Raw genomic sequence first — 24,997 nt, forward strand, 5'->3', positions numbered from 1 at the left:
TGAGAAGTCAGAATAAGCATCAGATTGTTTCAGAGTGTGTGGCACCAGATCCATGGATCTTTAGCATTGCTTAACATGGACTTTTGTAATTTGAACATGCAATATGAAAGCTATCCGTTCCCCTGAGCACGTCAGCTAAGCCACAGCAGTGAGTGTACAATGTTCATGGCCGCCAGCTGAAAGACACCCCTTTCCAGGTACCATTAAGAGAGCTTCTAAAAGAAGCATCCAAATGTATGAGGAGAAATGAAAGTACGTGAGTAGAGACGCAACATCATTACTGTGCAGCTTGTACATAAAATATTTGTGTTTTCTACCGATGCTATGATACAACAAAGTGTGATGCTTTAAACAGTATAACACGTCTTTGAAGGGATGTTACTATCCCTTAAACTTGCTTTTTTTAATTTTTCCTATAGAGTTTTATGCATTTCTGCACTCCTGGTTCTGAATGTTGGAACAATATAGTCAGTTCTCCTCCACCCAAGGCAGGTGTGTTACACAGCTTCTGCTACCAGGGACTGCCTATGGCCATAGATCATACTAAAGATACAAAGGGTCATCCATGACCCCAGGGGGCGCAAGTGTAATAGCACTAACGGGTGCAACAGTGTACCCCTTAGTGTTGGTCAAAGGTCCGGTCCTCCATGCAAAAAGCAGCATCAGAAGGCGCATACCAGCCCTATCTTTAACCCCTGTCTTAGATTAGGAATTTTTATACAATGATGGTGGAGTTTTTTATCGAGACCCATGGCCTCATTATTTCATTCAGGTCATGAGAACTGTTACTTTCACCTCTTTTTACCCCATACCATATAATGAATTGGTGATTGTAGAACACTTATATTGCTGTTGCTTTGTTGTATTGCTTGGAAAATAAATGCTATATGTGTGTCCCCCAGGAACATGTTGTTCCGGATTTAAAAATGCCCCCCCTGTTTATTCAGTTTTCTTTAAAAATGGCAATTAACGTTTGTTGTCAGCCATAAAAAATGAGACAAGGTGGTTATGTGCTGAACGTTTCTGCATTTGCAACGACAATTAAAATAATTAGCCCAAGATTGAGCAGATTCAGTGTGATTACAGTGCAATACAATGTGGCTGTCGCAACTGACAGTTGTTGAATGTTGTGTGGCCTACCGACCATTGCCTGGTGGTGAGGGCTTCCATGCAATTGACTTACAATTAAAACAGGGGGATGTTACCAATCTCAAAATCATTGGAATAGCTCTAAGAGCAATGGTGCACCAGCTCAGACTGAAAATACACTCACCCCTCCGTTTTCCACACATATATTAATCGGACCATGGATCCTCTGTAGCTCATGGGTGCTTCATGATGGCTAATGTGCATCAGTACTGCACTCAAACGAAATACTTGTAAATACAAATTGAATGGACTGGTGAGGCCTGGGCCTTTGAATTGCTGTTGCCAACATGTATCTACTACTCTTTCTAAGCCAACTTCAGTTATAGTGCATTTGAGCTGTAACCTTAGGATTGCCATGCCAGTGTACTGATCTGGGCCTTCCTGATTTTTTAGTTGTAGGAATGGGCCCTGCAGGAACAGACCTCTTTTTGCCTTTTGCAAGAAAGAGGAAGATAGAAAAGGAAAGTGGGAGGAAGGGCTGGACACCCAATCATTCTTGTTAAGAAGGAAGAAGTAAAATGTATGAAAGTGACACTGAATGGGAAGGATATACAGTATTTACATTATATTAACATATATTTATAAAGAGCGACCATACTCTGCAGCGCTGTACAATAGAATTATACATTTCTCTGCCCATAGAATTTATAATCTAAGCAACTACATTGCATTTTCTTCCTCCATCTGAGGTGTAAATTATACGTCTGATTATTGGAGTTTAGTGTTACTTTACTGGATGTGTAGTAGGTGTAGGTAGGTGTGTAGTAGGGTGGCATACTTTATTTATTTATTTCTTTGGAATGGTGGAGATCACCTTGTAGGTTGTTATATACAGAATCTTTCACATAAGAGTCCTTGTTTGTGCAGTTTCGTATTTGTCGTATTTGTGCGCAAAACATCATTTTATTTATTATTTCATGTTACTGCATAAAACAGCCCTAACATTGTCATCAAAATTCATATTGTTCATCACTATGTGAAAACGGTTAGTGCACGAGTCCCAAACTGCTGAATAATCATCTTGCCTGCAAGTCCGATTCCCTATTCAATCCCAGGGAATGCACATCCACAATTATTTCTAGAGATAAGATATTCTGTTGTCCACCAATCACAGCATTAGGGTTAGTTTTTCTACACTGAGCTTCTCTATACGTTATAACATATAGATAAATGTAGATGAGATATCTAGACAAATAATCAAGTACTTTGCGATGCCAGTTCAGAATGTAACACTGTAGTATGAATAAATATATGAGAATATTGTGGTTTCCCCGCTCCTCTTCGTTTAAGGAGCAGCTCTTTTTCTGTGCAGGTTTTGACTGTATTATGGATGTGTTTGCAGTACTTTGCTATTTCCTTCATGGTGACATACAGAGGCCTTACTCTCCTTCTGCAGGAGGCCCCAGCCTGAGGCCACAGGGGGCAAAGAGAATGCAGGGAATGACTGACATGTAAAACCTGTGGCAATGCTAAATATACTATATACTCTGTCTTTTATCCAATAGAAATCCTTAACCCTTTTCACTGGCAGAAGTTTGCGACACATTTTATAATCTGGTTGTTTATACTGTACGTGACTAAAGAACATCATCAACACAAGCAGTTTGGCCCAGAAACCTCCTAGAACTTTTGGTCTGTTTATTAGAGGCTTTCCACAATTGCACTTTAGGGAATTGTGGGATGTGTAGTTCTGCTAGTTTCCTTATCACAGTCTGTACCTCAGTGAGAAAAATGGTGTCCTGATTGCTCCCTTCGGCTCATCCTCCAGCTTTTTTTGGGGTGCAGTGGCGGTGGGGAGGGCAGCCAGCATTAAATCAATTTAAATCAAAATCTTCCATCAAATTGATGCGGGCAAATGTTGTTAGTATTCACAACAGAACACAACTAATGAATCAGTAGTACAAACTGGCAATTTTAGCTGTGAGCAGGCCGATAATATTTAGCTGGGTTAGTTGGTTGGACATCCTGAAATTCAACCCATGGGACACCAGGTTAACTACCGTGTTTACAGCGTGTGAGTGGATCAAGTCGTTTGCTGATGTCAGCGGCCTTACTTTTCAGCTGCTAAAAAATACATGTAAAGGGGATCCAGACCCTCAAAAAAGTTTGCCATTTACATTATTATTTTTTTAAAGACATGAAACCGTTTTAAACAGCAAATATACTATATTTTTTTGACACAGCAGATCTGACAGCTGGTGTGCTGGCTGGTCACCAGAATGTTAAATGGCTGATGAAGGAGGCTACCCTGCACATTTCTCTCCCGCTCTCATTCTGATTTTATGGGGGCCAGCAGCTGTTGTGAGTTGTGGTCGTCTAAAAGGAGGGCTTTCTACTGGACATTATTATATGACATTTCTTTCCATTCTTGCGTAAGTGGTTGGGCACTGGTCAAGTTCTTCCATTCCCATCTCAAAAACCTCAATAACAATTCTGTACAGACCTGGCTTATGGTATTGAAACAGGAATCTGTTGCCACAAAGCAGCATGCATGGAATTGTTAAAGGGATTCTGTCATGATTTTTAAAAATGTAGTTTTTATTTCTAAATGACACTGTTTACACCGCAAATAATTCACTGCACAATATAAAATGTCATTCCTGAAGCAGCAAGTGTATTTAGTTGTAATATTGGTGTGTAGGTGCATCTCAGCTCATTTTGCCTGGTCATGTGATTTCAGAAAGAGCCAGCACTTTAGGATAGAACTGCTTTCTGGCAGGCTGTTGTTTCTCCTACTCAATGTAACTGAATGTGTCTCAGTGGGACCTGGATTTTACTATTGAGTGCTGTTCTTAGATCTACCAGGCAGCTGTTATCTTGTGTTAGGGAGCTGCTATCTGGTTACCTTCCCATTGTTCTGTTGTTCGGCTGCTGGGGGGAAAGGGAGGGAGGTGATATCGCTCTAACTTGCAGTACAGCAGTAAAGAGTGACTGAAGTTTATCAGAGCACAAGTCACATGACTGGGGGCAGCTGGGAAACTGACAATATGTCTAGCCCCATGTCAGATTTCAAAATTAAATATAAAAAAATCAGTTTGCTCTTTTGAGAAATGGATTTTAGTGCAGAATTCTGCTGGAGGAGCTGGAGTATATCATGGTATGATGACGTGGCACCTATTCTGTCAAGGCTGCACATGGCTAACATAGCCAGTTCCCTGAGTCCCTGGCCTCCCAAATACAGCTATTTTTTTAAAGCCATCCCCTTACCCCTTCCTGGCTTTCCTGGCTTTCGCTTGACTCCAGAGCTCCTGGTTTGCCATTGCCATTAACTTACCAGTAGCAGCTTTTTGTGTCAGACAAGATTCTCACCTTGCTTCATGGTGGCAGCACCCCTGCCAGTTTAAATAATTAAAGGGGGCTGTTGAGCGCACCCATGGGTATCCAATTATCAATATGGAGTTTACTTATTGTGCAATAATTGGATCAGGATCTGGTACACTGCATGGAAAAGAGAGAAAGTACTGATTTATATGACACCTGTTTGTGCTTGTGGATCAAGATTTTTCTGTTATTTTTATTGCATTTTCTTGCTGACATTTTTTCACCAATACCTCTCCAGAGCACAGAGGTTATGATTCAGATCAGTGGGACTTATTGGAATATGTATGGAGACCATGCCTAGATCAGTAGGCTAAACAGGAATTTTGCATGATTGAGACCTGGGAATTGCTGAAGCGCTTAGCTGGTTAAAACAAGCACTGGAGGTTCTACGAATATTGCATTACGAATGAATCCCATGTCAAGCTGTACACCAATGCATGGAAATACATATTTTGGATGCCATTTCTTTAGGAGCCACTAATATTGAACCCAATTCTACAGTATGTCTAAATGAGGCCATAGACATAACAATTACGATCTTTCTTGGAAAAGAGGTTTCCAAGAAAGATCATTCATTTCAATACACACGTGTAGAGCTGAATGATCAGATATAGGGGAAGAAACAATGGAATTCTACCTGTATCTGACCATTCAGCACTAACAATGGCCGATGTTTGGGTCCCTTCAAAGGCACACGATCAAAATTTTCCGTCCAGCCCGATCGACTTATATCCAAATCTTCTGCCAATATCAGTCGGCTATTTTCCCATAATACACGCACCGAATATTGTACGAAAATTTGTTTCATATGAAGTGGTGGTTCACCTTTAAGTTAACTTTTAGTATGTGGCCAATTCTAAGCAACTTTGCAAATGGCCTTCATTATTTGTTATTGTTTTTTTAATTATTTGCCTTCTTCTTCTGATTCTTTCAAGCTTTCAAATGGTGGTCACTGACCCCATCTAAAAACAAATGCTCTGTAAGGCTACAAATTTATTAGGAATATACCGAATCCAGGATTCTGTTCGGGATTCAGCCTTTTTCAGCAGGATTCGGAATCGGCCGAGTCCTTCTGCCCGGCCGAACCTAATCCTAATTTGTATATGCAAATTAGGGGCGGGGAGAGAAATTCACGTGACTTTTTGTCACAAAACAAGGAAGTAAAAAATGTTTTCCCCTTTCCACCCCTAATTTGCTTATGCAAATTAGGATTCGGTTCGGTATATGGCCGAATCTTTCGCAAAGGATTCGGGGGTGCGGCCGAATTCAAAATAGTGGATTCGGTGCATCCCTAAAATTTATTGTTACTGCTACTTTTTATTCAGGTCCTCTCCTATTCATATTCCAGTCTCTTATTCAAATCAATGTGTGGTTGCTAGGGGAATTTGGACCCTTGCAACCAGATGACTGAGATTGCAAACAGGAGAGCTGCTGAATAAAAAGCTAAATAAGTCAAAAACCACAAATAATAAAAAATGAAAACCAATTGCAAATTGACTCAGAATATCCCTCTGTACATTACTAAAAGTTGACTTAAAGGTGAGCAACCCCTCACATATAGATTGTGTATGTTACAAGGTGTTGAGGTGTAATATTTATTAGGGCAGAAGGAAGTTCATTGCTCCTTTTACTACTATACTATACTACATACTATTTCCCAGCATGTGTCTGGGCAGGGAGTTCTATGAAAGGGAACTGAAGGGTTGATCTATTAATTCCATTATAACAATAGTCTTTAAAGAGAGTGTAATAAACAACTTTCAAATAGACATGAATTACAAATGAAGTTATCAATACTGAAAGCAACACTTGTTTGTCACTCTCTGTTCTGACTCATGACACAATGTGGTAGAAGCCTGCTGATTAGCAGCCCTTTGAAGACGTGTGCAAGTCATTGTGGGAATCGGAGGAGAGAAGGCTTTTGATACAGTGTCAGAAAAATAACAAGCAGTGCCAAAAGGCACAAAACAAATAATGCTTTCATTAAAAAAAAAAAAATTACGTTTACAATTAACCCCTGTTTAATGTATATGAAAAAGTTGCTTAGAATTGAGTGGTGTTCGCCTTTAATGTGCCGGGGACATCAATGGCTTAATAAACCTGTTGTATCTCATGATCTTTAAATACAATAAAGCCCTTTTTGTATAGTATAATAATGGAGAATTTCCACTGGTCTGCCATATACTATTCATTAGAATAACCTTAAAATATATCTTGAATGAAGGTGACCAGGTTGGGCAAAGATCCACTCATTTGGTGATGTTGTCAAACCTTATTGTGTATGGTCGGATGAAGTCTGGTCAAGTAAATCCTTTCCATTGGTCCCTTTGAAGAGCCATGTGATTTTGGCTGTCGAGACCATTTAGTGTATAAAATAAACACACATTGGTTGAATGTTCTTCCATACTAACGGAGCCTGTTGTGTAGTTTATTGAGGCCTCTTTGTGCACAGTTGCAAACTTCTCATTGCCTTGTCTGTGGGTGCGGCCCTAGTACCGACTACTGCAGCGATTCCTATATCCCACTTATCGGATATTTTCATTTATCTCGCATTAATAGTTCCTCACACATTACTGTCCCTTTTTTGCAAGCCAATGGGTGCCCCAATTCCTCTTTTGCTGCAGAAGTGTTGCTCTGTGAGAGCCCATTGAACCTTTGCGCCTCTTGCTAAAAACCCAGCAGGATACGTGACTCAGTTAAATGTTTTGGAATGTTACGCAAGCTCCCTGCACTAATTCCTACTCCAAGCGTTGCTGCTGCTGCTGGTGTACTATGCAGTGAAAGCGCTTCTGTGTTCAGTGCCTCATGGACAATTTCCCACCCTCTTGTTATTAACACTAAGCCATAACATAGTTGCCAACATCTGAAAATCATTTACTTGTTGCTTTGCTGCCGGCCCATTGTGCTGCATAACAAAGGACCACACCTGCTTTATAACAGTGTGTTTTATACATTCTCACTTATTATCCTTTATATGTTGCCAGGTCACACAGGGATTTGCAGAGATGCTTTGTCCTTGGAGCTTACAGTTTAGTATTTTTATCATATTCATGCAACGCACCTATGCATCCCAGAGACTGTTTCATTAGGCGCCAACGAACCTGTTTGTTTTTGGAATGTGCACTCCATGTAAGGGCTTTTATTCATGGGCATTTCTAAATGAATTTGTCAAAAAAAAAAAACACATATATTGCGTTTGTGTGCTTTTCTGTAAGTTCCAAATGCGTACAACCAATATGATGGAATCAGTTAGCAAATGTGTTTAGGTGTCTCTATGAGCCTTTGATTAATAGTGCAAAAGGTTAATAAGGTTGGATCACAAAGAGTTAACACAGGTAAAGAGTTAGTAAACAGGATCACCATATGTTCTGTGCTAAACTACAAGGCTATTTTTTTTCCAGGTCCATAAATCAGCTGGCATCTGCTATATTGTTTCAGGAGTTAGAACCCGCAGTGTGTAGAATGTACACACACAGTTACAATTATCTTTAAAACCATTGAAATGTGTACTATGTATTGCAATGCTGCTTGAAATTCATTATTCATTATGCCAAAAAATATTAGTTTTTTGGGCGGAGGTCCCCTTTTATATGGGGTTTTTATTTACCCTGTGCATAGGAATGCTTTTAGCGCAGGGTGGCTCTGTGCTGCGCTTTCTTCCGTTCAGCCGCAGGGGAGCGCAGGAGTAGACGCAGTCAATTATTTTGAAGGGGGCTGTACTCACACAGACGCATTTATGCACCGAACGCAGGTGAAATGCAGAATGCTGCATCCCAACATGCGTTAGACACTTGCATGCATCTGTGTGAGTACAGCCCCCTTCAAAATAATTGACTGCATCTATTCCTGCGCTCCCCTGCGGCTGAACGGAAGAAAGTGCAATGCAGGGGAGATGCAATGGTATGGAAATGATTCCGTGCTAGTGCAGCCTGAGCCTGTGGTCTGAGCCTGAGTTGGTTTAGAATGTGATATACAAGAGCTACACATTTATACTATGCTTTATGCCTACAGATAAGTAAGGCATCCTATTATAACAGTTTGATAACGCGGGAAGTCAGTACTAGTTTGTGGTGTTTGGCTGGAGTTTTTTATGCTAAACTATTTTTCCTGTAAACTGTTAGACTTTTTTTTTTTTTAACAACATTCTCATTTCATTGTTTTGTGCGTATGAACAGTACAAATCTGCCATTTCCAGCTCATAACATAACTTGGCATCCAGAAACTAGAAATCTTACTCATCCCCAAACAGAGGACACTGCCCTAACTTGGTAAGTTAGAGTGGTGAAACCATTTTTTTTTTAGAAAGTTTTTATAATTGTATGGGTCACTTATCTCTAGCCTATTAATTGTAAACGTTGTGTTTGAGCCTGATGACACTTGATGTATTTTCTTTGTCATTGTATTTTGTCCCAAACATGACTTTTATACATTCCCGAAGTATTCCCGAAGTATGGTGTTTTTGTAGATTCAGTGTATTTTTGTTATTTAGTGATATATCCACAAAATATATCCTGGCTATTGTCCATATGTTCCAATCTCTGACCATTTATAATGCCATTTGTATTAGACCTCATCTTCCTTATTGTAGCATCTAGTTTTGAGACGTGCGCTACTCATAGAGCAAACCTTAAAGGGATACTGTCCCCGGAAAACATGTTTTTTTTCAAAACGCATCAGTTAATAATGCTACTCCAGCAGAATTCTGCACTGAAATCCATTTCTCAAAAGAGCAAACAGATTTTTTATATTCAATTTTGAATTCTGACATGGGGCTAGACATATTGTCAATTTCCCAGCTGCCCCTGGTCATGTGACTTGTGCCTGCACTTTAGGAGAGAGATGCTTTCTGGCAGGCTGCTGTTTTTCCTTCTCAATGTAACTGAATGTGTCTCAGTGGGACATGGGTTTCTACTATTGAGTGTTGTTCTTAGATCTACCAGGCAGCTGTTATCCTGTGTTAGGGAGCTGCTATCTGGTTACCTTCCCATTGTTCTTTTGTTTGGCTGCTGGGGGGAAAAGGGAGGGGGTGATATCAGTCCAACTTGCAGTACAGCAGTAAAGAGTGATTGAAGTTTATCAGAGCACAAGTCACATGACTTGGGGCAGCTGGGAAATTGACAATATGTCTAGCCCCATGTCAGATTTCAAAATTGAATATAAAAAAACCTGTTTGCTCTTTTGAGAAATGGATTTCAGTGTATAATTCTGCTGGAGCAGCACTATTAACTGATTCATTTTGATAATGTTTTTTTTCCCATGACAGTATCCCTTTAAAGCTTTTTTCCTTTATTGTGTTGGTAATTGCATTTTTCCTTCAGCATCTGTGTAATTAAAATCCCCCCCCCGTAATTAAGACTCTTGTAGCCTTTACTGTCTGCAAAGCTGTTAACTCTTTTCTTATCATGAAGTTGTCTGTAGGGAACATCTGTAATTAACCAGTCTGTTTCACATTAAGTGAAAATTCTTCCCATAATGCCTTATCACTAATCCAATGTTGGCGTTATTGAACATGTATAAATGATTGCTGTTATGCTGTTTGTTGCAGTTCTATTTAAATCCATAATAGTCATATAGTACGGCTTCTTCACCCTCTGTACCCACCTCCAATTGAAGCCAATCAAAATCCAATATTGCTCTCAGTAACCTACATTTGTAGCCTAGGGTGAAGTAGCCTCGTGTAGACTAACCATACAGACATATATTCCAAAATTGCTGTGCCGTTTGCATTGTTTATGGTTAGCAGTAAAGTCTGCCCAGTTCTAAAAAGGAAAAAAAAAAACAAACCTTCTTGCTGAACCCGTTTTAATCCCAGCATAAATCCCCATATCACAACAAAGGCTCTTCAGCATTGTTTAGATCAGAACCAGAACCATTCCTGCAATTTCATTTCATATAGCGACATCTGAACAACACAAGACTTGGATTTTGGAACCAAGTGCTGTAAGATAATGTCCCACGGAGGGTGAATAGCAAAAAGCTAAAAGTTTGGGTATCACAAACAATTATACAAAGTCAACAATCACCTACTTTAAGAAAGGAAAATGTGAGGATTTGGAATATTCTTCTCAGTTCTCAGTCTTGAATGTTACTGGGAATTTGTGGGTGGAGGCAAGATGGCCGAATGTGTTCAGCAAAGAAGAGTTGTGGGAAATTCATAAAGCAAGAATGTCGGCTGCTAGGAGGATACAGTTTCTGCTAACGACTGACTTGCAGAATGCAAATCAAGCACATGCCATATTTTCTGTTTTACTGTCCAGTCTGTTTTATTCAGCAAGGACATAGTAGTTGTGTACTCATATTTGCAGAAACATGTCTAGTCTAATTGTGTTTCCTGTACAGGTTCACTTTTCACTTTTAAACAGAACTTCTTGTATGGCTCGTGACGCCCACATTTTGCATCATGACTGTGAATGCTGTGTTGTACAACTAGGAAACCATACAAGACTACTTTTATCAACACCTTTTTCATATCCGTAGCTAAGGGGGCCCAAGCTTGTGTTTGACCGCAGATTTCATCTGAAGACCTTAGTGTTGAGCGCTGAAACTCCTGCAGTGATACAACAATGGGTTTCCCGTGGGATCTTCAACCACTGTGGCTGAGCTTGTGGCTCTTCTGTCAGTGACCACTGCATAAAATATCTTAAATAAATCTCTTCCCATCGTAGCTTTGTGTCGATAAGATATGCTTAATGCAACCTTCATGAGTTAAGACTGCATGTAATGTCCTTTTTGGATAACAAAGCAAAGTAGAGGTTGCTGGAGGTGCATGCGTCAGCACTAAGCAGGGACCGTTTTGTAGGAGAGCAGATCAGCAGATGTCAGAAAAGCATTTTGCTGATGTGATTTCAAAAATCAGATTAGTGATTGTGAAACCTGCCGTTTACTTCTGGTGTGAGAAAATAAGAGCAAGGACAAGTATATGTGCAGTGACCGCACTGATGCTGCATCTCACTGTATAATGATATATAGCAGGGATCCCCAAACTTTTTTTCACCCATAAGCCACATTCAAATGTAAAAAAGAATTAGGAAAGCCATACTAGCATGAAAATAGTTCTAGGGAGTGGCAAATAAGGGCTGTGATTGGCTATTGGTAGTCCCTGTGTGGACCAGCAGCCTACAGGAGACTCTGTTTGGCAGTACATCGGCCTTTTATTCAACCAAAACTTGCCTCCAAGGCTGGAATTCAAAAATAATCACCTGCTTTGAGGCCACTGGGAGCAACATCCAAGGGGTTGGGGAGCAACATGTTACTCACAAGCTACTGGTTGGGGATCAATGATATATAATGACCTGTAGTTACTATATTTTGCTCATGCACTGGAAACATAATAAAACACAAATAAGATTAATTTTCATCTAAATGTAGGGGACATTGATATATTAAAAAGGTACCACTGCAGCAGAATATACTGTATGAGATGCAGAGACATATTGCATGCAGCATTCTCTTTTGTCTGGTGCAGGTATTCTCTTTTTACTGCGACAGCAGTGCAGCTCAAGTTTGTAGGGAAGTAGCTTTGCAGTATTTTATATATTTATATGTGTGTGTGTGTGTGTGTGTATGTGTGTATGTGTGTGTATATATATATATATATATATATATATATATATATATATATATATATATATATATACTAAACAAGTTAGCCCCAGCACTCTCAACATATAACCCCTTAAAAAAATAGTCTTGCACAGCTGAACTGTAACTTTCTTTAAAAAAAGACACTTTTAGTTACAAAGTTTGTACAAAGCATGGATAAGCTGACGTGCCCTGTCAAGGCAGTGTCCATGCGTCAGTCCTATCTTAAGTGAAAAAAAGAAAGTGTTACCTTTGGGGGGGGAAACAAACCATACCTGCTTCTCTCTTTATTTAGCATGATCTCTTCCAAAGACACCATTAGGCAGGGGTTGGGAGAGCGAGCATTTAAGGAGAGAGACACCTCCCCAAAAATATCGTTTTTTAAACAGTTCACTTGTGCAAGAATTTTTTTTTAGGGGGTTATATGTTGAGAGTGCTGGGGCTAACTTGTTTAGTATGTAAATTAAGCCTAAATTGAGACCATGAGCTAGCATTTCATTTTAAACTGATGTAATTAATAAAGGTTGATCTTTTAACTGAAAAAGAACCTGAGCGATCTTTTGACTTTGGAGTTGCGCTGCAACGTCTTGGATGTGCATTGTAAATTAAGCCTTGCCCACGTGCACCCAATTAGAAATGCACTTTCCTTCATTAATACAAGGCCAGTGGCAGTGTTTAGTGATGAGCCAATATATTCCAAGAAATTGAGCAAAACACATTAAAATGTCTTACCACAAACAGTATTGGGGTGTTTCACCTTTAAGTTAATGTTTAGTATGTATAGAATGGCTAATTCTAAGCAACTTTTCATTTGGTCTTCGTTTATTTATTTACAGTTTTTAAATTCATGGCCTTCTGATACTTCCCAGCTTTCAAATGGGAGTCACTGACCCCTTGTAAGAAACAAATAATACACATTTATTGTTATTGTGTTTGTCTATACTAATTTGGAACCTAGCAAAGCAGATTGCTGAAATTGCAAACTGGAGCGCTGCAGAAAAAAACTCAATAATTAAAAAACCCTTAATAAAAACCAATCGCAGCTTGACTGTATATTTCACTCTCTACATCATACTAAAATAAAAAAAATGATTACGAAAGCATGCAGCACCCTAAAATAGAAAGACTGCAAACAAAGATTCATGGCTGACACTTCATGACTACTACAAGATTATCATCCCACACGTTGGTTTTTGTGTGTTAAAGGCCTCTTAAAGGAGAAGGAAAGGCTAAAATGAAGTAAGCTTTATCAGAAAGGTCTATATAAATACACCAGTAAACCTCAGAGTAATGCTGCTCTGAGTACTCTGTCAAAAGAAACAGCACATTTCTTTCCTTATATTGTGTACACATGGGCTTCTGTATCAGACTTCTTGTTTTCAGCTGAAACCTCCAGGGCAGGGCTTGAGCATGCTCAGTTTGCTCCTCTCCCCCTCCCTCCTCCCATCCCTGCTGTAATCTGAGCTCAGAGCTGTAAGTTAGCAGGGAGAGACTCAGGCAGGAAGTGATGTCACACCAAGGTTATATGGCAGCTGCTATCCTAAACAAATAGAGACAGTGTCTAGAGCTGTTTACTCAGGTATGGTAAAGCATTCTGCAGAATAAATATAGTATTCTAGCTTGCACTATTGTGGCTAATATGTTGGCAATGAACTGTCTTGGAGCTTTCCTTCTCCTTTAACAGTATGTTGTCCCCAGAAAATATTATAATTTTGAAATGTGCATATTTTGCAGATCCATGGTTTACAAAATGTTATTAATGCCAACTGCAAGGAATCCCCAACCACACTGATAATCCTCTCATTTGCTGTAGTTTTCCCATTCCGAGTCCACACAATATAATATAAATGAACAATCCTGTTGGAGTTTATCTACAAACAGGTGCAAAGTTTGCTGAACTTCTAGTAACCCATACTAACCATGTGTCACTAACTGGTTTGTTTGTTTGAAACTTGACATTTAAGTGGTTGCTGTGGTTTACTAGACCTGGACCAAACCTTATTACATTCCCGCTTTATTGGTGTGAATGTCAAAAAGAATGAGTCTTAGAAACTTTTGGGTTTAAGGTGTTTACTCACAAACGCAGATCAGTTTATTCTACAACTTGGGACATTACTACCCAAGCCCTTTCATTGTGCATGCATTGATTCTGTGTAACTGTGGGGTCCAAATTCATTTAGGACCAGTGGAATAAGTGACTCCTGAGGTCCTTACTGGGGGGGTGGAGAGCCCAGTCGCATTTTGGGATTAGGACTTTGAGTAAATGAGGTTTCTTTCGCAAGATTCCATGGTTTATAATAATACACTCACAATAACTGGAATATTTGCTCAATAGCTCTAATACAGGATCATCATAATAGCACTTGCGCATTCTCTGGCAATTTCCTTTTACACTGTATTTTGGATTTTTTTTTTGCTTTGTTTTCAGACGACTCTTTCCCCAGCGAGTATCTAGCAATGATGATACAGGTTTCATGATAATGTGTCTGAATTTCTCAAAATGTTGAACCACAATGTGTTGCCAGTTTTTGGCCTTGTGTTGCAATTGATTTCTGCTGGACCTGCAGTAGGGTGGCCACCCGGGTTTCCTGTATGTGTATTCGCTCGCATCATTCTCTAAAGGGCGCAGGTTCATATAGTCTGTGTTCTAGCGCTGTTACTTGCAGCAGAATGATCAGCATTCATTCACTGTTGCTACTTGATTTATATTTGTAAATGTAGAACACTTCATAGCTTTCTAATGGGTTCATTGAAATATGAATTGTGTGCCATAAGCCTTAGGAGCATTCAAGCCATACATATGCAAACATTATATTTATTACTATATAGTCTTTTCTTTTTCATCAGTAAAATGAAATTGTAAAACCCAAACTAATATTTAATAACCAAAAAGGTGATTTCTTGAGACATACTGAACACTCCGTAATACTTTTTTTTTTTACAAACTTTCTTGTAGCTTCACTTTTCAGAATTCTCAAGCTGCCCCCTGACCACCACTTAGGGTTGCCACCCGGTAAAAATGATGGTTGGTCCCAATGTTATTAATAGGGAAAAAAGATAAATATAAATATATAGGAAGGCCAGTATTTTTTTCCAGAAAAGATGGCAACCCTACCACCACTACCGCTCTCAATTACTAGTTTCCCTTGCTACATCAAGAACCTCCACAGTATTTGTGGTTTTTTATTTGCTTTTTAGGCCAGTTTCTTTCACTTTCCTCCTCGGAGCCTGGTTCTTGTTTATCTCTTTAATCATTTGAAGTCATCAGAAAAGGCCAAAATTAGAGCAATTTATGTAGAAACCACATATTGCATTTTATTTTGATGTGTGTGTATATATATATATATATATATATATATATATATATATATATATATATATAAACACACACACACAGTTACCTCGACACAGTGTTCAAAGTGCAATTTTGAGGGCAATCAGTATGTTTTTTTTTCCCCACAATACAATGGTTTACCCCAGCACTGTGGGCGCAATGGGGTAATTTAGGGCATTGTGAATGTAAACGACCCCTATTTTTTTATGTTTACTGTAGCTGAATTCAGAATTCTGCAGTTTGGAGGGTGTGGAAATTCTATTATCATACATTATGAAATGTGTGAATGGAAGAAGGAAATGCCATGCTTTGTGTAAGAAAGTGGAGCATTGCTTTGCTTAGAGTACATAGAGATGATTTTCTCTCTGAAATAATCAAGAATAATGTGGGTGTTCCCCTTCTAATCTGTAGGTTTGGGAAGTGTGCTTTATGAACCCTCTCACTTCTTATTTCCTCGAATTAAATGTCCTCTCCGTTTCCACACACTGTCTTCCCTTCCTAATTAAGAACCAAATTGTACCCCCTGCTGAACCCTCCCCCTATTCATTAGAACATCGTCTCATAATAACCTTTAGCCCCTGGCTGGTTTTCAGGCTCACGAGTCTAATCCTTAAATCCATGGATTAATTTAGGGTTTATCATGCAGACACTGACTCTAATTTCTCCTATCAGTGTTTATCCCTGCGGCTGTTTACAAAGACACACCAATGAGATTAGGCACAACCTCGCTCAACATGTGTGATGCTGTATCACAACACTGTATCCTTGGTAGATTTTGTTTGTTTCAGGCACAGTGTCCATATGTGGTTTCTTTTAAAAACACTTGATTGTGCTACTTCTAAAAACTAGAGTTATTGGTTTAAAAGGGGGTCTATGGGAGAAGGGTTTCCCATAATTCTGAGTTTGCTGGATAAGTAAACATGTACACACTTCTTTAATGGATAAGGATGAGAAAGACTATTTAGCTTGAAGGTTATTTAGTGAAAAGGCCTCATAAAACATGAACTTGAACATGAGTGTTGGTTGGGTGTGTGGCCTTTTTAGAGTAAATCCTGGTTAATCCTGTGAGAGATACTTCCATCTGAAATGTTATGGCAAGCTGGCTATCATTTGTTGTGGTAGTATTTTATAATGTATATATTTCATCTTCCCCCAAAAGAAAGAAGCTGTGTAGTCCATGCATGTTTTATAATTCTAACAGCTGTCTGCCTTGGGTGCAAAATAATAAAAAAGATTTAAAGACCAGGATTATGACTGGATTGGAATGTAGTCTGAGCAGACTGAGGCAAATCCAGAATTGTCCCCGATCTTTAATCGTTGTGCTAATAATAAATACAAATAATACATGTTGTATGCAACCTGACATGTGTTCTTAAGCATTGCTGAACATTCATATTAAATAATTATTAAATATATAGCGGATGCTTTTTCCCTAGGGTAAAAGAGCTACAGTCTAAAATTCTAAAGCATTGGAACAATGTGAAGCTTCTCATTAGTAGAATAACAAAGATTTCTTGAAACACGTTGTACAAAACTGCATAAGTGATTCAGGTATTGGGGGGCCATCGGTAGTATCTACCCTTAGATTTCGAGCTGGTGACCAGCTGATTGCTGCAACACAAGCATCTCTTCTGGCTGAATTGACATAGGCAGTCTCTCCGCAACCTGCTTTGAAGTTACATTTTCTAGGCAATCTCTTGAAGATCCCAAAGTGTTGGCTTCAGTAAAAAGAGACCCTGCCTCAGGGTGTGGGCACAGCTGATTGTTTCAGTTCATGCTCACATTGCAAGCTAATACTGAATGTGTCCCAGTGGGACCTGGATTTTACTAAAGAGTGCTGTTCTTAGATCTACCAGGCAACTGTTATCTTGTGTTCAGATGCTGCAATCTGGTTACCTTAGGCTGCTGGGGGAAAAGGAGGGGGTGTAAAGAGTGACTCAAGTTTATCAGAGTCATATGACTGGGGGCAGCTGGGAAACTGAAAATGTGTCTAGCCCCATGTCAGATTTCAAAATTAATGATAAATATAATCAGTTTGCTCTTTTGAGAAATGGATTTCAGTGCAGAATTCTGCTGGAGCAGCACTATTAACTGATGCGTCTTGAAAAATACATTTTTCCCATGACAGTATCCCTTTAAGTGGCCTTCTGGCTGGGCCCCCATGCTACTGCTTTACAGTTTCAGAACTGCTCTACTTGCTATATTCTTTTTCTTATAAAAATAGCAACACTTTTTATTCCATTCAAAGGAATATAATTAGTAAACCTTGTTCTGTCTTTTTTCTCCAGTAAAAAGGTGCACCCCTTTTCTATGTAAGAACCTTCTTTGCAGAACAATAAAAGTAACGCAGGACCTTTCCTGATACAAGATATTTAATGTAAGCTGTAAAAGTGCCACAGATGGCATGTCTTCTGATACTGAAGATTTCAAACCTTTATCCCGGTTTTATCCTTGCTAATGATCTCTTGGCAGAGCACTAACCTTCTCTCCATGGGGTCCTGTTCTCGCTTTCAGTAAGATTGCAGAGTAATTCTATTCTATTCTAATAAAAATTGTTTCTCTGTATAGAAGGGCGATAAATTCACAAGAAGCCCTGCCAATCCCAGTGATAATGCTGCAAAAGGGAGTTCCGAAAAGCTCTTTGGTTAAGTTTATGGTTAAATCATGTTCATTCGATCTTTGGCCTCCTTTTATGAAGTCTTGACATTGTATAGCAGGTGGCTAAAGGGCTGATTCTGAAACCCTTTTTTATCTCTTTTATATTCTTTGCTTGGGTTCAGTCACTCATAGATTTGTTGATTGCTGGGAATTCATGCCACACTTTTGTTTAAACCAAAGACTGCACTTAGCCTCTGTAAAATGAATATTTTTGAATTATTTATGTGCCATTTTTAATTGAATTAGAAGTTGGGACAGTATACAATATTTATGAATAGGTTTGCATTACTTTCTAGTGTTTAGTGAAATGGAAGGGATATCAACCTACTGGAGGTCATTTCAGCCAGGTTTGTGACCATGTCCCTGTAAAACCTTGACCGTGTCTTTGGCCATACCTACATGGTATATAAATTTGACTTGAGACCCCCATATTAGGCTCATATTTGTTATACCTTTATTAAAGTTAATGTAAGATGTCACAGGCCAGATAGTTTTGGACAAGAGATACATTAGGTATAAGGGAATGTTCTATTGCACAAAAATGCACAGTCCTCTTTTTTTTCCACCTGCAGACGGAACGTTTGGAGCAGAAGGGAGTGAAATGGAGGTGCTTTCCTTGTCAATTTTGGGGTGACAGAAGCCCATATGATTTGATGTGATGACTTTATTTTCTGACAGATTGACAGTGAGTTTATGAGATCACAATGTGATATGATGAAACTACCAACACATGGAAGGATGGTTTAGCGTTTTTGTTCAGAAATTTTTAAGTTTTCCTATTGTTGCACGATTGACCAGGTTTGGTTGGTTGACAGGTCAAGATTCAAGTTGGGTCCTTCCCCATTGATGATATGTAATCATGCTGTCCTACCCATTTATGACATCATAAGACCAGAGTTGTGCCAGGTGTAGGTCATAGAATGGAAGGGGACTTCAGGCCAGGTTAGACCTAGTCTTACACCTACAGTAGTTGGTGTATGTTTCCATACAAAGATTTTTGGCTTTATTGACCCTCTTCATTCATTCCAGTTTCATGTCGAGTGAAGATCTTTTATGTCCATAGACTACAGAACTAATTCTAAAGAAATACTTTTAACCCTAATACTGATGATGAGCAGATTTAAAAAAAAAAAACAGGCACTTTAACATTTTTTTAATAGGGGTAAATGCAGTTTAGGGCCCCCGTACTAGACCTAATTCTTATACTAAATAAGGCCGAGGCTGCCAAGACGTAGATTGTTTTCAGGTGCTGGCAAACAGATATTACATTTATAAAAACTTTCACTTGATGCTATTGCTGGCTCTTTCAATGTGCAGATTGTCAGGATAAGTGTTTGTTTTTGCCCCTGGGGTGGGTGGAGAGCCAAATCAGAGAAGGTAAGAGAGCTGTGGTGAGGATGTGCTGGGAGGTAGAAGTGAGGGGGGCTGACGGTCTATGGGAGGAAATCTCCTACAATTTACTGTAAGTCTCAGCTTACTCACCTACACATGGATTAGGTTTCCTCTAAATGAGGCTTGTGGTTTACTGATAAAATAAAACAGTTGTGTGTCTCGGCCTTTTCTTGCTTTTGTTTCTTTGCCAGTTCTCATCCTCCTTCTTTCTGTTTTCTGTTTTTGTTTTCTTCCTCTGTCACCCCCCTTTATCAAGTTCTTGAGCACTAATGGCCTCCCTGTGTCTTCTCTTGCTCCACTTCACACAGGCCTTCATGCCCTCCTCCTCCTCCTCCTCCTCACAGCAATTCTCACAAGCTTTAACTACACATACATACTTTTCATGATAATGGAACTGCAGTCCAAATAAGGACAGTGCGGAAAGGCCGATTCCTGGTGTTTTGTTTCCATCTCAGCAGGTGATGACAAAAAGCTTACAATCGCTCCCCATTAACGTCAACAGCAAATGCCTCTCAAGTGCCCCTTTGCAGGACTAGCTGCTTGGAAACTCTGTGTTTGAATACCCGCATGGTGGATTTCACCTTAGTGTGTCCTATAACAGGAGCTGATATATCATTATTGGGAAGCCTAGAACCCATGGGTTCTAGGGTTATTGCCCTAAAACACGTAGATTATGGCACATGCAGGGCAACAGGCTGCACCTCCTGCACAACCTTGCACACGTTTGCACTCATATTTATGCTTCATTGAACAATTAGCTGTGCAACAGAGGCATCATTAGCACCTACCCTAGAAGGGAAGGGAAACAAGTGGCACAGTCTGTTATTACCTTCCTCTTAGTATTTCTAGGTCTAAATGACCAATTGACCATTCACACTTTTTTGCCTTAATTCCACTTATGCAGTTGTCTATTTTTGGATGTCAGCCTGCAGAACATGATTGTCCTCCTGACATCCAGATTAATGCATACAGATGCCTTTATGGAACTGTATTTGTAAGGATTATTTTTTTACTATGATAGTTTGTGCAGATTCCCCCAGAATGGACACCGTTTATTTCTGGAGTATTTCAAATTACATTATTGTGAAAGGGAGACATGCTTATTTGTCTAACCCTAATGTAGCCTCAAGTGTTTCATTGGTTTGGCAGAGAAAGAAAAGGGAAGGGCAGTGAAACCAGCTTACTATGAAGGCTCACTACCAGCATTTGGATCAGCACATGGGTTTTTGGAGAGAAGAGTGGTTTGAGGGAACCTGGGAACCAGACATGGAGGGTAGAAGGAAAGCTTGGGAGAGTGGGTGCTTATTGGGGAAAGTTTTAAGGGAACAATTGTTGTGAAAATGTTTGGCAGAAGCTGCATTTTATGTAGAACTTGAAGTATATGTGTTGGTTATGGTTAAGTATGGAATATGTTTGGGTAAGCAGGTCAGTATCCATGGCTAGTGTTTACTCCCTGTCTCAAATCTAGAGAGAAAACCATGCCTATGTGTTACTGATGCCCACATGTCTGCACATATTGTGTGATGTGTAAAGCAATCCTCTTACCTTGCTACTGCTCGTACACTGCCAGGCACAAATAACTTCATATACATAGACCTGAGATCAATATTAAATTCATTCTATGCCACTATGTTTATCATTGATGTATTCGCTTTATACAATACAGAAAGTATAAACAAAAGGTGCTGTATATTGCAGCCCTTTGCCCATTGTAATCAGTGTCACTGAATAAGTCATATAAAATAATGGAATATCAGTGTTTCTCTGTGTAGAGGCTGGCACTCAATATACAAGTGCCCCTTGCCTGCTCTCTGACCAATTTAGCTGATGTTCTCACTAGTTAGAAAGTATCAGAATTGAGCTTTTGTTTGCTAGCATAACATGGGAGAGCAGCACAGGTCATTTTATTTAGTATTGTTAGAACTGGACTCCTCATGAAGTGTTAAGTGTGCCCCTTATAATGGGATATTGCCAGGACTCCTGCTGTGCCACCACTCCTGTGCTATCACATAGCTGCCACCAGGTATTCGTTACTTTTCAAATCTTTCCCAGGGCACCAAAGGTCTTTGGAGTCCTAATAAGGCAATGGGGTGACACTAAAATGACTCCTAGACTCTCAAGCCCTCCTGTTTGGGACCTGCTGCTGTATGGCATGTCTATATCTGAATAGATATATGCATTATTTTGGGTTGATTTGTAAGTATTGCAACATCAGAATAATTAGAAACACGTGTATAGCATTAGAATTCAAGTCAAGTTTATGGTGGGAAAGTGCAAGGATTAACCAAGTTTATTGTTCCTTTAGTTACAAATTAAGAAGTATTCCTCCAAGTAAAGTTTTAGTTCTTAGGTCTATGTATTTCCCATTCTTGCTGTCCCTGACTTTATCATTTTGTATATAAACAGATGTGAGAAATCTGTTTGCTGCCACTTTCTATTACATTTCTATGCCTCCCCCCAGTACCAGCTACAAGGTAAAGGTCTGACTGTTTGTCCGTCTGTATCTCTGTTTCACTGGCAATTTGCTTGGCATGAATTGGATCAAGATTCAGCCCTGCGTGCTTCTTCCCAGGTCATCTGCTAGCATTCTTTCAAATGTCACAACTGCCAGAGAACAGAAAGAAACTGCTTTCACTGAGTACAGAAACAAATAACTCACAAATGTGTCATTCATTAATCAACAGTTTATTTTTGGGTTTACGTTGCTTTTAAGGAGAACTGAGGGTATTATTGCTGGTATATCTGTAGAAGCTCATTTGCTGTGATTTTCTTCTGCTTCTTTTCTCCACGTTTGGGCAGGTGCATAAAAGTTGGCTTTTTGCATCTAAGTTTGGCCTTCATGCTGCTGCCCAGAATGAAGAGAATACGGAAGAAGCCGAAGATGATGGCGACAAGGAGATTCTAGAGAATGAGCCTGGGCCAGTGGCAAGCTCAGACCTGCTTCCCACCCATCCAACTCCACGCTGTAGCCCGCACTATTCCAATTAGACAGCTATATCCCTCCATGGCCCCAGTCTGATGCAACAGCAGTAATGCACAACAGGGGATTTGTGATGGAGGATAACAAGGAATATTTTCGACTGTTTCAAAATAGACCATTGCCTTTAGGGCAGATTTTAAAATAGGGCATAGAGATCCTAGCAAAATATAGAATAAATGGATCTTTACTGTAAAAAATCAAAAAGGAGGATCTGATGATTATTATTTCTGACTTAAAAGTGAGCCAGTAATGCAATTAAGCGGCAGGGAAAGCAAATGAGGTTATATAGAAAGAGTAGTTGAAAGGAGCATGGCATTCTTCTACTTTATAGGTCACTCGTCTTCAATATACTGCACTCTGCTCCAAAGGCCCTGTCTACACAAAGATATTCCGGGCATAGAAAGTGTCCACAGAAGGGCAACAGAGATAATTTGTGGTCTGACTAGCAAAGCATATCAGGAAAGACTTCATGACCTAAATGTGTAGAAGGAGAGGGACAGGAGAAGGCTGATATGATAGATAAATGAAAGCGTTTAGGAGGGAAGCAAATATGGAAATATGATGATCAATACATGGACTAGCCTTCCAGTAGATGTGTTGGGAACATAGTAAAGGTATTCTTATACATAGGGGTTAAATATAAAGCACTATTAGGGACCAATATTCTGTATTCTGCTATTATTAGGCTGCAGGCTAGATGGATCAACAGGTTCTGCTCTGCCATCCAACAAGATGTTACTCTGTCAAAGGGACAGGCGGGTCACTTCGGCCCAGGGTTGCCAGGTCTGATTTTCTAAATCGGCCAAAATCAGCTACAAACCCAGCCCAAAACTAGCCAAGAGGCACTTTAAAAGTAGCCCAAAATAGCACAATATGTGCAGTAAAAAAATAAGTTATAGGTTTACCTACTGAATCTATCGTTACTTGGTGTTGCACGGAATTGCATTAAGGTATTCATGAAATTGAACTGTGACTGGCTCTTGATTGTAATACAAAAAAAAAAAAAAAAAAAGCTAGTGAGGATGGAAATAACGTTTTTTGCATAATTAAAAGGAAATGAAAAAAAAAAAACAATTTGTTACAGTAATTTCAGTGCATTGCATCTGTTAATCCAGCTGTATTCTACATGCAGGCCCAGACTGGTAATCTGTGGGTTTTATGCCAGAGGGGCTGCTATAAGGTGCCATAGAAAGTCACTATTTGGTAGGCTGATTGGGCCTCTGTGTACCTTAATTGTCAGGGCCTATTTTAATTCTCAGTCCAGACCTGTCTACATGTATCTGTAATGCAGTAGACATAAGGTTGAACTGCTCCATCAATGTATTTAGCACCACCCCTTTAAAACACTCCTAATTTGTTCAAGAGTCTCCTATTTTCGTGGCCCTATCCTTCAACCCCTGCTTTACATTAGTTGCATCAAAATGTATTCTCAATAAAATGAAATGGCCCTAAACCCTCCTAAAATGAACTCAGATATGTTGTGGGAAAATTCTTTCCTGTTCTCATCAGCCCCAAACATCTGAATGCTGCGATATATGGACCTCCCTCTCTAGGAAATTTGACAGCTCTGATTTAAAATAGACTATATTGGAGACAGAGACATATCCTTTCTTGATGTTGGACTACTGAGCCTGGAGTGTTTTAACCCTTCATATATTACATTGGTTGAGCAATATATCCCAGTCACACATTGTGCAATTAACTATCTAACAAAAAATATTGTGTTTGTGACAGCAGAAGCAGAATGGTGGCATCAGTCCTACTTTATATTAATGAGAGTGCACCCACCTCTTATCATTCTCCTCTATTCAAATGTGCAGGTAGTGATACCATGGCTGTTTGGATCCAGGCCCAGCAGCTTCAGGGTGATGCCCTGCGCCAGATGCAGGCGCTCTATGGACAGCACTTTCCCATAGAGGTGCGACATTACCTGTCTCATTGGATAGAGGCGCAAGCATGGTATGTATATTGCATTACAGACCAACATTGTTCTGCTGTGTTTACAAGCATAACCCATTATAACACAAAATAGACTAACACTCTATATTTTAATGTTATTGGTACCAGTCTATTTTCTTTCCAGATTGGCACATCTGTCATTATAGACTTTTCTGAAAATAAGAAGGGGTTACATTTCCAGATCATTCCACTCTGTATACTTTCTTCTATACACATTAGGGAGAGTTGTTGTATTTCTTGTTGGTGCTAAGACATTCTTGGCTTAATTGGGGCTGCACCATCTATTTATACCCATTAGGGGCATTGTTTCATGGAAGGCTATGAAGATTGCCTTTAACTTTCCTAAGCATGCATGGTGGTGGCAATTATAGTTAACTGTCAATTTATGGGCCAATGCAAAGGCGCACAGAAAACTTTGTCCATGTGGGTGTGGAGTGACCCAGCTTCTCATCATTTCATAGTTTATCCAAGCCTGTCACTTCCCTAGTGATGTTCCCCAAATAGAGATGTGAGTCACAAGCCTTCCTTCCACTAGTTCTATCACTGTTTTCACTACTTCTAAAGTGGTGCTATATATGATATATATATATATATGATATATATAAGTTAGGAGCAGTAATTCA

The 24,997-nt window shown here is 39.5% G+C and overlaps 1 protein-coding gene across 1 annotated transcript in view; it reads left to right on the top strand.

The window, feature by feature from the left end:
• The window catches only part of stat5b.S (signal transducer and activator of transcription 5B S homeolog), a 47,864-nt gene that overhangs the window by 6,157 nt on the left and 16,710 nt on the right, over positions 1 to 24,997 (top strand). Inside the window, 1 exon segment of the mRNA NM_001091208.1 lies at positions 24,236 to 24,374. Within this exon segment, the coding sequence (NP_001084677.1) occupies positions 24,247 to 24,374 (128 nt within the window). The 5' untranslated portion in view covers positions 24,236 to 24,246.

Source organism: Xenopus laevis, chromosome 9_10S (genome assembly GCF_017654675.1).
Source record: "Xenopus laevis strain J_2021 chromosome 9_10S, Xenopus_laevis_v10.1, whole genome shotgun sequence".
NCBI lineage: Eukaryota > Metazoa > Chordata > Amphibia > Anura > Pipidae > Xenopus > Xenopus laevis.